General features: G+C 32.0%; 2 protein-coding genes across 2 annotated transcripts; both read right to left on the reverse strand.

The window, feature by feature from the left end:
* Positions 1-7,269: 7,269 nt before the first annotated feature.
* On the reverse strand, positions 7,270-8,353 carry LOC138871415 (uncharacterized). The gene is made up of 3 exons (XM_070149292.1): positions 8,147-8,353; positions 7,654-7,710; positions 7,270-7,569 (listed from the first exon to the last, which is right to left on the reverse strand). The coding sequence occupies exons 1-3, from the start codon at positions 8,351-8,353 to the stop codon at positions 7,270-7,272; spliced, it is 564 nt and encodes a 187-aa protein (XP_070005393.1).
* Positions 8,354-8,356: 3 nt separating this feature from the next.
* Positions 8,357-10,361, reverse strand: LOC138871416 (uncharacterized). The gene is made up of 4 exons (XM_070149293.1): positions 9,766-10,361; positions 8,849-9,399; positions 8,612-8,739; positions 8,357-8,542 (listed from the first exon to the last, which is right to left on the reverse strand). The coding sequence occupies exons 1-4, from the start codon at positions 10,359-10,361 to the stop codon at positions 8,357-8,359; spliced, it is 1,461 nt and encodes a 486-aa protein (XP_070005394.1).
* Positions 10,362-16,933: the final 6,572 nt, after the last annotated feature.

Here is a 16,933-nt window from a genome sequence, read left to right on the forward strand (position 1 = left end):
CTTATTGTTCTACATATTTAGACTGTTTTTTCGTTCTTAGCTTATAGTTATTGCATTATTCATTACTTAATATTGTATAATATCATGTGATTTTTATTAGCTTACCAATTGACTTAATATTTTACTTATTACCCTTTTAATAACAACATACCTAGTATATTCTCACATGTAGGGTTTGGTATTACCCTTTATATATATTGAACTTTAATGTATTTTATGCTTTTATCCTCTTAATCAGAACTCTTTTATCATTTAAATATATTGATAATATTTTTAAGCTCTCTATTTTTCTTTTTATATATTCTCTTTCCTACTATGAAATTTTAATTATGTTTTTTTAACATTAATATTTGCCTATAATTAAAATAATATCATATTTTATTTTAAACAACAACTTTGAATTGTCTAAAATATTAATACATAAGTTCTTTGATTATTATGTTCCAAATCTATTTGAATTTTCTTATAATTATTTTTCTATTACATCCAATTAAATTTTCTTTCTCTTTTAGTTTCAAGGTACAAATTTGACTTCTAATGTTCGCTAGTAAAATTACCTACATTAGACATTTATTTTTTATTGTTAAATTTTGAATTTGTTATCAATTTTTTTAAAAAAATCTAGTAAGACTTCAATTTCGTGATTCTATTCATAGTTTGAGCATTCTTATCATAATTTTAAGAAATTTCTAATTTCAAGTTCAAATAATCTTTTCCTTCCATTTTTAAGAATAATCTTATAGTATTACATGTTTTCACGTGACTTTTTATTAACTTACCATTTTATTAAATATTATTGTTCTTTAATATTTATTTTATTTAAAAGTATTGCTCGAAATTCTTAAATTATTTAAATTTACCAATAATATTTGTAAGTATTGTATATTTACTTTATTTTATTTATAAATTAATTTATTGTATAAATATCCTCTCTTTAGCTCTAATATGTTTTTATTATTTAAAATTTTTATTTTTTTAAATCTATTAGACTTGAATTATGTGGCCTTATCCATAACATGACCTTTGTCTTCTCATATTAAACAATAAAGAAAATTTTACCACCTATAGAATAGGTTAGTACCCTATTTATATTCTATAAATACCCTTTTAAAATATTACATTCTATAAATACCCTTTTTAGTTTATAGCAAAAAATTTAAATTTAGTTCCATCCTAAAATTAAGGCTTAATATATGCTATAAAATATTTTTCTATCTCATTTTTTTTTATTTTCTCTCACCTAATTAGCGTATATCTCCTCTCATCAGCTTTTCTCTCTCTTCTTCAATACACTTTTCCCTCTTCTCCCACAAACACACGTTCCATACACTTCAAAAACCCTCCTCCGTCATTATCGCGTATACTTCTCCGCCATTATCACCCCACACGCCATTCTTCTTCGCAACTGTTCTCAAGCGTATTTTGACGGGCAAGTTGGTTCTCAAGTGTTTTTTAGAGCTTCACAGTTGTATTTTGGAAATCTTCTCCCCATAGGTAATTCAACTACTTCGAAATTGCTTTTTCATAAGTTTGTTTCTATAAGTTTTTTTACCGAATTTACACAATTTTCTGATATATCTTCCATTTGTATTGTTAATCACCAGGATTCTTTGAGTTTTCTCTCTAATGTCGGATGCAACTCCACTCAACAGACTACCCAGAGGTATACCCACCAAAATTCTCTATTTTGATGGGCCCTCTTTCTCGTTGCAACTGACTCAAGCGGAGAAAGATTTTGCAGGTTTATCAGCATCCAAAGTTGATGAAAGAAGAAGTAAATTACACAATGACAAGTTGAAAGAAGTCCAAGTTGATGAAGCTTCAAAAGAAACCAAAAATCAAGTTGGCACAAAGAGGAAAAACCCTGTGAAAGATTCAAGAAACCAAAAGGTAATTGGTATTTGTTACATGTATTCTGTTGTATTCATATGTATCTTCTTGTATTTTTGTACCTTTTTGTATAGTGTATTCTGTTTCTTCTATAGTATGTTTATGTATTCATGTGTATTTGGTTGTTTTCAATAGTTCATTTTTAATGTAATCTTACCTGTATTCATATGTATTCATGTGTATTTAGCGTTTGCTAATGTATATTTGCGATAATTCAATTGTCCAGTTTGACCTCAAATGTATTCATATGCATTCATATGTATTCAGGTGTATTCATCTTAAATATTTTGTATTATATATGTATGTTACAAAGTATGTTAGCATATATTTAGCCTAGTCACTGTATCTAGTCTTCTGTAAGTGTTTGTAGTTGTCTGACATGCATTTGGCCTTGTCACTGTATCATGTCTTACATGTATTCCAAAAAAACTTAATATGTATTTTTGTAATATATTCATCTGTATTAACATGTATCTTTCAATGTTCATTGCAGGGAATTGATTTGTTTGTGAAACACCAGCCAAAATTAGCACCCCATATTAGTAGTTACACTAACATTGATATAGTATCCCAGCTAAAAGATAAGCTTACTCCCGATCAGTTCCAACAATTCGGCAATACATGCTTTGGCTCATTTCTTCAAATGAAGCGATTTGATGTTCAACATCAACTCTTCAGATGCTTCATGGCTCGACAGTTAAATGGCACTCCAAACAATGTATTTGCAGTATACGTCAATGGTACTGAATTACATTTCACATTAAGGGAGTTTGCGCTTGTGACTGGCCTCAAATGTGTAGGTAAAGATGAAGATTTTGAGTTTAGTGAAACTCCTCCTAACCGGCTTATTGCGACTTATTTTGGAAGTGCTAATATTGTAAAGAAGAAACACTTGAGACAATGCTTCAATGACAAGGCATGGGGCCCCGACAATGATGAGGATGCTTTGAAGATATCTTTGTTGTATTTCATCCACACCTTTATATTTTCATCTGAGAAGAATAGTGCAACTATACCGAGGCTAGATTTTGACTTAGTAGAGAGTGGGCGCTATTCTGAATATCATTGGGGTATTAAAGCATTTAAGCTGTTGATAAACTTGATTAGCAAGAAGATGGATGCTTTGAAGAAGTATTACAGGATAGCTGGGATGCCCCTAGCTATGCAGGTGTGGTTTTATGAGTGCTGTTCTTCTATTGATTCCAAAATTGCAGTCCGAGTCTGCGACGTGGTCCCCAGAATACTCAATTGGAGAACCACCGTAAATCAACCAACATTTTCTTATCTAACGAACGGCATGTTCAAAGACACTGGAAACACAGTAATATACAAATGTTATCAATATTCTGAAGATAATTGAACACAAATACATCTATAATTTGCATACATTTGCATTCAGTTAGAGGGAAGCCTACTGTAATATACATTGGATTCATAAGCTTATATACATGAATACTTGCATACATATTAATACATTTTAATACATTCTAAATACAACAGAGTTAAATACACCTGAATATAGCATTATACAGTTATGCATTAATATGTTTTTTGTAAGTCATAACTTATTTTTGTTCACAGATTATGTTCAAGGACATCACTCCTCTAGATATAGAGCTTGCTGTTATTCAGGTTCCTCAAGTGTGCGTCGATATTGAGAAAATACCTACTCCTGCGCATTCAGACAAATCGGGACAGGATATAGATGACTTTTCTCCTACACCCAATCTTCAATCTAAGAAGAAACATGTTGAAAGTGTTGGTCCATCTTCATCACCGCCACATAAGAAGGTCAAGGAACAACCCAAGATTCCTACAAAAGAACTAGAATATCAGCCCAAAGTCCCTCCTGTTTGTGTTTCTGACATTGGACATAAACTTGTGCATAACCATCAGCTCCCAGAAGGCCAAAATGAGGAAGTATCTTCTTTGAGGAAAGACCTAAAATCATTCAAAGAATACGTGAGTATTTACCCACCGATTAATCAATAAAGTTTGATAGCTATGTGTTTTAGTATTTTTCTAACTATTTTGTACTGTTAAGGTTGTTGGAGAGTTCAAGTCTCTAAGGACATTGATCAATGATAACTTCAAGATGCTTTCAGACCATCTTCAACAAAATCAGCAAACTGAACCCATAGTGAGACATGATGGTGGCATTGACACAGATGTCGGAGATAATAATGAGGTATAAAAGCAGTTATCATATTGAACATATGTATTTAGCTGTATTCATATATGTTTTAATCTAGCCATTTTACTGCTGTATTTAACTGTTATTCAGCTCTATATATATGTATTCTGACTTTTAAATCTTAACATATTGAGCATATTTTTTTAGATGTATTCATAACTGTGTTACACTTAATCTGTAATATCACTTTAAACTGCCGTATTTATTTTTATTTCAACTGTATTTACATGTATTCTGCTTGGTTAATCTGTATTTTCTGTAATGTATACAAGCTACTTATATGTATTTAATCTTTTTTCTAACATTAAGTTACCATGCTAACAATGATACATACAACTACCAGAAAACTATTTCAGAGGTACCGTCCATCATATCATCTACCACAAACCAAGAGGATGTATCTAAAGAATTCTATGTTTCTCAATTTGAACTGGACGACAAGTTTCTACCCAGTCAAATTCCATAAACTAGAATAGTTGTTCATGCCAGTGCAAAAAAAGATGAAGCCACACCAGTGCAACCTCAACGAAATAGGCGACCAAGTAGATGGAACTCTTCGCCTTATCAGTCTAACTTCGACTCAGGAGGTAAGTGATTTTACAAACGTAATATTCAACATTCATCGTGATTGAATCATTTATAGTAGTCCATAAACACAAATTCAATTAACAGCATGTTCCTCTGTAAAGTTGACACCCATCTTTGAGAAAAGACACCCGTTTGAGGAAGATCCAATAATGGGGCCACATCCTATGTTACTCATTCAAGAATATGACAAGTGGGTTCGTGAAGGTCTTCTAGCAAGACATGATCAGAAGTGAGTTTTCCCCCGTTCATTGTATTATGTTTTCATTTTTTTAAGGTATGTACATAATGAGTTTTATATCATACTTGTAGAGGTAATCTCGACGACCATTACAAGAAAAACAAGTCTATACTTCACATTCCATTGGATTTTGGAGTTGATCAAGTTGATTCCAAAAACTGGTTTTACTTCTATCCATTTATGGGAAGTTATGGGATGACAATGTGAGTCTTTCCCAAAAATGATAATCTTATCTTTAAATAATAACATGTTATTTTATTAACTTGTATTTAGTTGTATTATTCAGCTGTATTCAGTTGTATTTTTCTCTGATTTCCTATGTATTCAGCTATAGTCAATTGAATTGAAATGTATTATTAACCTATAGTTAACTTTATTGAAACTGCTGTATTCAACTGTATTGAACAATTGAATTACCTGTATTCATCCAATGGCAGTTAAATTCAACTGTTTCAACCAGCTGTCTAGATCTGTATTTAACTGTATTACAGTGTATTCCACCAAAGTCAGTTGAATTGAACTGTATTATTAACCTATATTCAACTCTATTCTACATGTTGTATTCACCTATATTAAGGAATTGAATTAGTTGTATTCATTCAATGTCAGTTGAATTCAACTGTAGTCCATAATCTGAATACAGTTGTATTCACCTGTATTACAGTGTATTCCTCTATTTTCTGTATTCATTTGTATTCAACTTTTTTTAGCATCTGTATTGAGGTATTCATATATATTATTTCTTAGTTCAAGCAAATAAACTCACACTATCTACCAACCTCTTTTGTTTATAGCATATGGATGTCATATTCTATTATTTGCGAAAGATGGGCAAGTACAATCAGCATAGGGACTTCACGTTTACTATTGTTGATTGTATATTCAAGACAAGAATAGCTGAAATATATGACAGGTGTGAAGATACAGATAGTAATGCTAATGTAGCCAAACAAGAAGACGTTGTATGTGAGTATATTAGGGGCTACAGATAACATGCTAATGTACCCTGGCATACAGTGGATAATGTCTTGATACCGGTGAACTTGAAGGAAAAACTTCATTGGGTGTTGGTTGTTGTGACTTTCAAAGATAGATGTATCAAAGTGTACGACTCGTACACGTCTTCCGGTCATGATGCATACGTAGTCTCTGAGATTGTAAAGCTAGCTAAGCTACTACCTCTGTATCTGTCAATTAGTGGTTTTTACAGAGATAGTCAAGGCATTGACTGGTATGCTTACCCCGCATACACAAACAAGGATCATAACGAACCTTTTGAAGTTATCTTCGTTCCAAATCTGCCTCAACAGAAAGCGGGCAGCATGTAAGTATCCAATCATCATTCTTATATATTTTATACAAATCTAATTGTATTAATTATTTTATATTTTGTTTCAATCAATTATTTTTAGGGATTGTGGAGTGCATGTTGCAGCCTTCGCGGAGTTTCTGAGCACTATTGGAGAGATTACACAAAAAACACCATTTGATGCCACTCTTCTCCGTCAAAGATATGGTGCTCTGTTATGGGACTATGTTATGCGCAAGATAGATGCTGATGCAATAAGCGAGAGTGAAGCACCTTCAAATATTTAAAGGCAAATCTCTGAGTCGGAGGCAAAGATGCAGATAGTTTTAGAATAGCTTTAGTTTTTTTTTGAGTTTAGCTTGAACAATGATACTGATTGTAGTGGTTTTGGTCGTAGATGCTATTTACTTACATGCTGAAATTTGGTTAAGTTTGCTTGAACAGGTTTTAGTTAACGCACATGTTAGTTACAATTTCTGAAACTTTATGTATGCTGAATGATTTTTGTTAATGCCAATTTTTGAATTGTATTCAGCTGCATAAGATCAGCTTTATCTTTCAGTATTAAGCAGTTGTATTTAGTTGTATTATTATGTTTAGCTGATTGTATTAATCTATATTATTCAGTTCAACTCAGTTGTATTAAAGTGTATTTATCAGTTGTCTACAGTTGGTATGCAAGTATATTTAGCTGCATCCATTCAACTGTTTCAACCAGCTGTCCAGATCTGTATTCAACTGTATTACAGTGTATTCCTCCAAAGTCAATTGAATTAAACTGTATTATTAACCTATATTCAACTATGTTCAACATGTTGTATTCACCTGTATTAAGGAATTGATATAGTTGTATTCAACTATACTAAGATACTCTCACAGCCACTTCATATATATTTATATACATAAAAATAATTCAACTAAATAAATTCAGAAAATATTAACGAAAGTCATTCCACAATATATTACTTCGAAAAAAGAATTTATTATAGCTGATAATGTCATAATAAGTGTTGAGAAATTGTCGAGTCACCAATACATGTCAGAATACAACTATTTATTACGTGGAGCATTCCTACAAGTTCGCTTGTTATGTCCTTCCTGCCCACATATGCTACATGAATGTTGATTTTTCGGCAACATCAATTCACTTAAATTTTTGTCGCGCTTCTTCTTTGGCCTTCCAGGAGGTCTTTTCCATTTGGGTGGTAGTACAACCTCCTCTGCAACATGCTCTGGTATATTCCAGTCATTTTTGTCCGGTAGCGGGTACACTGGCACATCGTATGTCATTACAATTGTACTTGGCTTGTAATAGCTAGAGCAATATTCTTCAGGCATTAAAAACTTGCTCTTCAATATAGCTCAGGCATGTGGGCATGACAATTCATCAATTTGGAATCTCCCACAAACACATTTTCTCTCGAGCAGGCAGACTGTGTAATTCCTCCCACCATCGTTAACAGTATGTAAGTATTCAGTTGAGGGTACCGCCTACATTTAAAAACAGAAATATAAGTTTTGAACACATTTACATGAATTAACAAATATATACTACTGAGTTAAATGGTTACTATCAACTTCGAAAATTGTAATTTCATCCAATTTCAGTTAAATTCAGCTGATTCCAGCAACTGTATGCAACTGTATTCAACTGTATTACTCTACAGTCTGCATTTGTATGCATTTGTATTCAACCTTTTTTGAGCAACTGTATTCAGGTATTTCCAATCAATTTAAACTGTATCAATCACCTGAATTCCATTGTAATCATTATCACGTGCATACAGTCTTAATAATAACATGTATTTAACTGTATTCATCTATATTATTTACTAGTTCAAGCAAATATTCATAAAAATTAACGGGTAGTTCTGCCTAAAAAAAGTGTATTCAGTTGTATACAGCAATGCCATAAAAATTAACTTACAGTCATACGGGTACACATGGTCTCATTCAACTCCAGCATTTCCTGGTATTTTTTCCCAAGCGTCATGTATGTCTGAGTAGCTTCTTTACGGTTACTACAATTCCAACGACCAAACATTTTCCTAACTTCTGCGAGGAAGTCATATATTGGCAATTCCTTTGCTGAAACTAGTGTTGCATTGATTGACTCAGCGATATTTGACGTCATTGTTCATCCCCTGTTAACAGGTGCATACAACCTAACCCACTTTTCGTAACCAGCTAACTCTAAGTATTCTTTCACCCTAATATCTACCTTCTCAACCTTCTCCATCAGACTATCAAATTCAGTTTGTATGTATGTTTTTGCCATCGAGAAGTATATCTCACTCAACTTGGCATGGCTCTTTTTGAATTTCTTGTATACGTTATTCCATAGATGTCATATGCAAGCACAATGCGGTAAATCCGGATACACTCTCGATACAGATTTAATGATGCTCTCATTTCTATTTGAAACAATGCACATGTTTTCCCTTACACCGTATGCTATCTTGAATTGCTCAAAGAACCACGTCCAAGCAGCATCGTTCTTTGAATCAATAACACCGTATGCTAGTGGCAATATATGACATGTTTAATACAATTGAATATAATTGTTTTTAAATACATGTTTTCCAATGCTTTAAATATTAACAAATTGTATTATTATTGAGGTACTCACCTGCACCATCCAACGTGCTTGCAGAAACGAATGTCCCGGTGTAGTAGGATTTTAGATGACTTCCGTCCACTACAACAATTGGTCTACAATGATCAAACCCCCTTATAAATGCATACAATGATATATACACGTACATGAATTCATTATTTGACGATTTTTCCATTCTTATGTGAGAACCTGGATATGTCTTATCCATTGTATATAAGTATCCTGGTAATTTTTTGTATGAATCAGTCGGTTCACCTCTAAGAAAATTCATTGCCTTTTCTTTAGCCCTCCACGCCAACATGTAGCTAACATCAACACCTAAATCTGATTTCACGTCATCAATAATGTCCCTCGGAGTGTATTTCCTCTTATGGTTTGTAAGCTTTGTCCTTATAATACCACTTATAATGTTGCTACTAGCCTGCCGCTGCTCGTACACTTTATTCTTCAGCGGACATGTATGGTTGTCATTGAATTCTCTCACCTTGAATAATTCCGATTTGTTAATGCTTGAAGCCTTAAACCTCCAATCACAATCTTCTGAAATACATATTAATGCATAGCTGGAAAGAAAAGTTCATACATCAGACAACTCAACGAATCTGACATATATACTTCCTATTCATAAAGTACCAAATTGATATCTGTGTATATGTAATTTTGTATACTAACGAATTCCAATATTGTTAGATGTGATTAAATACAATAAATACAACTAAATACATTCGTATGAATAATCAAATACTTAGTAACATTATAGACATAATATGAAAATAATCATAGCCACTGTTGTATTTTTTCAATAGTAAAATACACCTGAATACATATTATTAAGAATACTAAACAAATATAAATTTTCAAAGGTGTTCATCATCTGGAGGAAACACACAACTACAACTAAATACAACAAAGTTAAACAAACATCAAACCTGACAGCATTAGACCGATCAACACGGAATTGAAACCTTTGAGCTATAGCATAATTCTTCATCACCTCTTTCAATATAGCCTTATCCTTATAAACTTGTCCAGCCATAACCTCCTTTTGATTAGTTTTTGAAATTATCAAATCCTTGTGGAGTTCGAACACTCCAATCGCTTCTCCTGAATTGGCAAGTTCTATAGCTAGTGTATCATCTGTATCGGAATCGTACATTTGAACTGCTTCGTCTATCTGTACAATGTCGCCTTGATTTAAACCATCTCCGGAGATAAGCTCTTTTTCCATAGTTGTAATACACAGAGGATACATCCCAAATTCTTTGTTCTCTTTTTTCAATTTTACATACACTCTGTAACCCATATCATTGTGTATTTCCATTGGCGTGCGATTGCCTTCAACGTTGTATTGTATTTTAATGTTATTTGTGCTCAAATCTATACCCAGTTGATTAGAAATTGAACCAACTAGATCATTAAAGGAAGCATACTCCTTAATCAGTATTCCCTCAATGGAAAAGTTGATATAATTGCCCTCATCGTTCCACTTTCCAGAATGACGCAACAAAACTGTCAAGCTTGCCATATATATAGAAGAGTTATACCTTCTTTTGTATATAATTTGTATCAATCGATAAAGAGGAGAAGAAAATCGCACAATATAGAAGCAGGTTGCTCTGTTTCTTCGCTTCTTTCACGTTTCTGTATTTCTGACTTTGAGAAGAATACAGATTGATGGGATAACTTTTAAGTTTGTTGAGTAAAATTAGGGAAATCAGAATTGATTTGATTTCCTTCCGTTTTTAACATCTTCGTCGACCCAGATATTGCGCAGATACGTTACGTATTTAGCGCTACATACGTTTGAATACAAGTAAATACATATCAGGATTAGCTAGATTTCCTTTTTGTACGCCGCTAATTTTTGTTGTATTATTAAATACACTACCTTAAATACATTAAATACATTATAGAATTGCATAAAAGATATCTATAGGACGTAATATAGCAAAGGGTTTCTATTAATGGCTAATTAGGACTAAAAGATGGTGCTTTGTGAAAAATTCTCAACAATAAAACCTCACTTATTGCCGGGGGGGGGGGGGAGGGTTTAATTTTTTCTTTTTCTTTACGTGACTTTATCTATTAAATTCATAATTATACTATAAGAACATTTACTATTCATAATTGAATTACGCAAATTATATGTTGCTCGCTTTTTTAAAGAAAATTTATATCGTCATCTTTATAATTAGTTAATTAGTTAAGATAAAAAAGAAATGCGTTTCAATTTCTTGTTTTGTTATTTTGAGTGGAGAGACATGCATGTGCCTATAATTTAGGAGAATTTTTTTAGGAAGAGATATAACATGGATAAACTGCGGTAGCAGTTAAGGTGATGATTTTTTTTATTTTTTTAGTTTTCAGTTTTTAAAAGTATTTGCCAAAAAACGTGGGACTCCATGATGTTAATTAATAATTGAATTAGTTAATATTAAAATTTTGTAATTTCTTTTCTATTTTAAAATTTTTTGAATCTCCAAAAGTATTGGATTTTTGTCCTAAAATATGACATGTGTTGATATTTGGTGTTGACACTTGGTATAATTTCATGGATTTGCTTCTCCTTTAATATATTAACTAGTATACGTACCCGCGCGATGCGCGTATCGATTCAAAGAAAAACAAAAGAGCGGAGAGAGATAATAAAAATGCATGTATATTGCAGATTAAATTTATCGATCACAATCAAAACAATTAAAACAAAAAATAAATATAAGAATTTCATCATGTAGTCTCTATATTATTGTTGCCAAGGACCACCAATCCCAAGTGACTTGTTAAAAAGGGGTCTGACCATGAAATATTTTGTCTTCTTGTTGATCGGTAAAGGATTTGTTCCTCATTATGAGTTAAAAACTTAGCAGCAAGAAGAAGAATTAACCTCAAAAATGTTTAATTTTTTGATTAGGCGAAAAACCAGCTAATTCATTTAGGCTTGCCACTTTCTTTTAATAAATTACCCGACAACCAAAAGAAAATAAAGATACACCAAAAAATACTCCTACTAATCCACAAGGACTTAAAGTATGCTTCTACATTAGTTGATCACATAAATCGATGAACTTACTTGAATTACCATCAATAAAGTTTTTAAGTACCTCAATTATTAGGGGATTAAATTGTATAAGAATTACTTCATTGTAGTCTGCTCTATTGAAGGCTATAGTCTGCTTAGAATCTTGTACCACAAAAGCTGCTAGTAGCATATGGAGCCTATCCAACGTCAAAGAATATATGTGATTTACTGGAGAAGATGAATTCCAGCAAATCATCAACATTTACAATTGTCCTTCCGATCCATTCTTCATCAAGAATATTGACTAACTCTGAATGAATTTGCAAGAAATACTCAGTAATTTGTGAACAACAAAAAATGTGATTAAAGAACAAATAATATAAGACCGCAATTTGTAATCTAGTCTAGAAATAACATAGTTTCAGAATGAAAAGGTAATATTTTTAGTACCTATCCAGATAAAGGATTGTACTATACACAAGTGTTTCCAAAGTAGCTACAATAAAATGCCACGCTTGATTGTAGTAAAGTGATTCTGCAAATTAAAACATCCTTATATATGTTTCTAAGAAGATAAAGAGAATGATAAAGAACGCTGCAACTTTGCTTAAAAAAGTTAGTTAGGAGAATTATGTATAATGGCTGCTATAAATAGTTTTGTATTGATTCTACAGATCACAAGAAAAAAGAAAGAAAAAAAAAGGAAAAAGAGCAACCCTTTGTTGGACTGTTGGACTTACTAATAATAATAATGCAAGCTAAAATACCAAAGAGATTCCCAAAGGACACCTAAAGGTAAGCAACATTCAACATATTGCTCCACAAATCAAAAAGGACATGTGGAATAATCATAGTTTCTGTGATCAGCTAGCAGTCATATTATCATCATATTGATAAATATGCTAATGAACTGAGCTTAAACAGTAATGCATATACACGTAAAAGAGCACAGACTTTCTGATGGGAAAGGAGAAAAGTTCTAGACATATGACTCATAGCAGAAAAGCAGATAATAGATTTGAAACTTAACATTGGAGGAGCAGTCACACATCAAAGAGTGCATATACGTCCATGAACATTTAGTCACTTCTTTCCTTACTGCGATTGATACATGCCTCCATGAAATTGTGGAACTAAGTGAACATTCTAAACATCAACATTCCTAGTGAAACATTCCCTATGAACGACAATGAAACCACACGTGAACTTTCTGTGAAAAAATCCTTGAAAGCAGATTTTTGTATCAAATAGCTATATTGCTCAACACTTTATATTTATAATTTGTCCTTATTTAATTTTTTTTTTGAAAAAGGTAACAATAATTTGTCCTTATTTAATTGATTAAGAGAGTACATAGACTTCATAGAATTCCGCAGATATAAAGGTAAACCAAACTCATTTGCAACCTTAATTGACCATCTGCGAAATACATGTCTCTGTTTTGTGTGCCAGTATGACAAAAGGTAAAGCATGCATATTGTTTAGTATAACTTATAAATTGATGTATCGATTATTCCCTATATTATTTACCGATTGTATCAAGTAGCTAATTTGATATTCATTTACTTGTAAGCTTTTGGATTAGATGAACTCAAACTCATTTTATGCATTTGAGTCTTAAATTAGTTAGCTTGGATCAGACTTCAAGGAAAACCAACGTATTCGTTAAACATGATAATTACAGAACTAAAAATGGTAAACAATTATAAACAAAATTTGTGGTAAAGCCTTATTTATACTACCTCCATTATGAACTTAATTCTCCTTCATATGTGCTTAGGTTAAAATTAGTATTGCCTCCCTCCCGTTGCACTTTATAGCAGTCTTATCCTCGCCCTGGGCCAAAATCGTCATGTCAATGTTGAAAGCGTCAACGACATAACATAAAAGGGAGGGGGAGAGTCAAGTTATGATCATTAGACCTTGCAACTTTCATATCGTTGTCAATCAGTCCTAGATAAATATACTGCAGCATATATCCAATTACACGATATTCTTTGTTCTTTCTAAAATCTGTATAATTATATGATAATATATCAAGTAGGCTTTTTAACAGTTATGTCGCTGATATTTTGACATTCCTAAGCTATGGTGAAATAAGTGGTTAGTTACTTTTTACTGAGAAAGTGCAAAATCTGAGCTTCCCATTGATTATTTTGGGGTAAGCAAATTTGTTTGCTATAATTATTACCCCTTTTTAATTTTCTTGGGGTTTTTGGAGCTAAAGTTTTAATCTTTGATATATTTGTTGTGGACCCTTTTGATTTCTCGAGGTTTGGAGTTTGTTATTTTGGGGCATGCAAATTCTTGAATAAGATATGAAGTATTCTGGGGTTGTTGTTGTGTCATTCTTGGTTTGATTTTTGGTTTTTGTTAGCCTTGTTGAGGTCAATATAAAAGGGATGCGTCATATTAAAATGTAAAAATTGTATTTATGTAATATACGATTTACAAGTCTCTCAATCGAAAGTGTCACTCTAAAAATTTAGTCTAATGATTAGTTTATCCCCTATGCCACATAATAAAATTAGTCAATTTTACTTTGTCATTAACTAATCGAGCAGAATAAGTTCTACTTCTAGTTACTAGTATAATTTTTTGTGGAAGTGAATTTGGACTTCTAAGGTCCAATATATAAAAATAAAAATGTTATATAAAATATGAATATTAAGATTGATGTACGATAATATATAAAATTAGACAAGATTAGAAATATTATATCTCACAAAATGAGCACGTAGTACACATCAAAAATTGAGAGGTCGAATAAATGATTTGATTGTTTCATAGATGATAGACCTCCAAATACACCAGTATATGGGCGTGGGATCATTATGATTGAAAGTGTTAATAAAAATTTCTTTTTCGACTAAGTCTTGCTAAATGAATTGTCTCAAAAACCTAACAAATTTTTGAAACACAATAAAAAAGGATCCTTAAACGTTTAAAAATAAATCAGCTATTGAAAACAACATACAAGCTAAGTTTAGTTATTCAATCAAGATCTTTTCGGTTTTTGGCTTATAACTCTTTCATATACATTATCATTATGTTGTATACATGAACTTCAGGTACATCGTTTATATTTATTCTCTAAATGGATATCGATCATTCACTTTCAACTTTAACTTCAATGAGGTTACCTCACTAATCCTCTATATAATTATCATTTTGTTGTGAAGAAAATACTTGGTGATTATTTTGTGTTGCAGGTAACATATTTTATATGAACCTTATATTAATCAGAATTGCATGTGACGTGTCTATACAAATTAGGTTATCATCTTTGGACATTTATAGGAGGCATTTAATTTGTAGATTGGAAGAAGCTTTGATACCTGAATTTATATTAACTCCAAAAGTTAAAGAATTTTATTTGGAGGTTAGCTCGAAACATTTTACTTAGCTTATTAAATTAAATTTACTAGCAAGAAGCATTAATCTTCAAGCGGGGTGTAATTTTTGTGGCTCAGAGGGAAATAGTGAACATGTATTTAATTTCCTGATTGCTAGAAGGCAATAGAAGTCTGGATGGCATGACAGTATAAATCTGGATGTGGAAGGCATGCATTATTAGTATGGCAGATCAGTTCCTTAGTCGTGTTGTTAATGACTCAAATTCTTTGAATATGTGTAGACGAATTTGTATGAAATTTTTTAACGAATGGAGGTGAGGATTGTCATGACTGAGAAGTCTAGTCTAGTGAGTTGAAAATATAATATAGATGCAGTTATCTTCCTTACTTCATATCCTCGAGCAACTAACTGACAATATCTAGATCTTCAACTAACACTAAACATATGGTTATTGACGACACATTTGCTAAGATCACTTGCCTATTTTCTTTACGGTGATATTCATCTTAATTAGTAGTATAAACCTACACATGAATTGTCTGGTAATACCATCTCTTTTATTCAGTATTACATGAACCGCTTAAAATATATGCTAGTATTAATTTCCAGTATATTCATAGTAAAGTAACTCTAGATGATCTTATTGTTTAATAACTTATAATAATTTCCTACATAATATTTATATAAACTACTACCACTATTTTTTCTCCAGGTAATAACCAACATTTATAAAAAACGTAACATTTGACTTTATACTAAGAAGTAAGAAGATTTAGTAAAAAAATTACAAGACAACCCCCGATTCAACATTTAAATGTCTAGGGAAAGAATCAGGGTAAGAAAACTTGTACTTCTTAGTATCTCTGAAAATCATAAGAAAATATAAAATCAAAGACGCCTCAAATGCTTTCGGGGGCTTGCCGGACCGAATGATACTCATCGTATTCCACGCAAAATATTTGTATGTGGATTGCATGGATAAAGGGTTAGAATTAAAGTGACAAATTTTTTTATTTATTGAGTCGCCACTTGAAATTGAATTATTGGTATTCCAAGTCACTTTTTATTTAAATTCTTAGTCAAATGGAGGTTTGACTCTAGTTTTATTGGTCCGCGAAAATAAAAAATCAGGTGAGAAATTCTGTTGACGGGGAGAAGGTGTGAGGCACTACCCGAATATTGTGGTTTTAGCACGGTCGCTTTATTGACTTAAACGTGACTAGAATTAATTTTGGATAAATTGTGTATTATCTACCATGAATTATTATTGTCTATTGTCTCTTAATAATTAATTGAATTTTATTAATTGTGTTGACCTAGGTGTGTGTAAGCACACATGGTCAAATACAATTTATTATTGGCAAGTCAAGGAGCGGGAATGCACACATGACGATTTCTATTATTTGATATTAACCAAGGATCATATAAGAACACATGGTCCGAAGATGCGTCTAAAATTGCATAGCGAACTAAATTAGTTATTAAAGATGATTAAGTTATTAAATTAATTAAACAAAAATTTGATTTTCGGATTTTATTATCAGGGAAAAATATGGAAAACTAATGATGGGCCGGCTCATTTATATTGGAACTGCTGGCCCGTTTTGGCCATTATGGGCATTGAGCGCAATTCATGTAGCCACTTGGGCTGCTGGCCCCGTTTGAAATTAAATGATCATTGGGTCAAATGTTGGTTACTGTCTTTGGGGCTAGCATTTTGA

This window comes from Nicotiana sylvestris, chromosome 6, assembly GCF_000393655.2.
Source record: "Nicotiana sylvestris chromosome 6, ASM39365v2, whole genome shotgun sequence".
NCBI classification, from domain to species: Eukaryota; Viridiplantae; Streptophyta; class Magnoliopsida; order Solanales; family Solanaceae; genus Nicotiana; species Nicotiana sylvestris.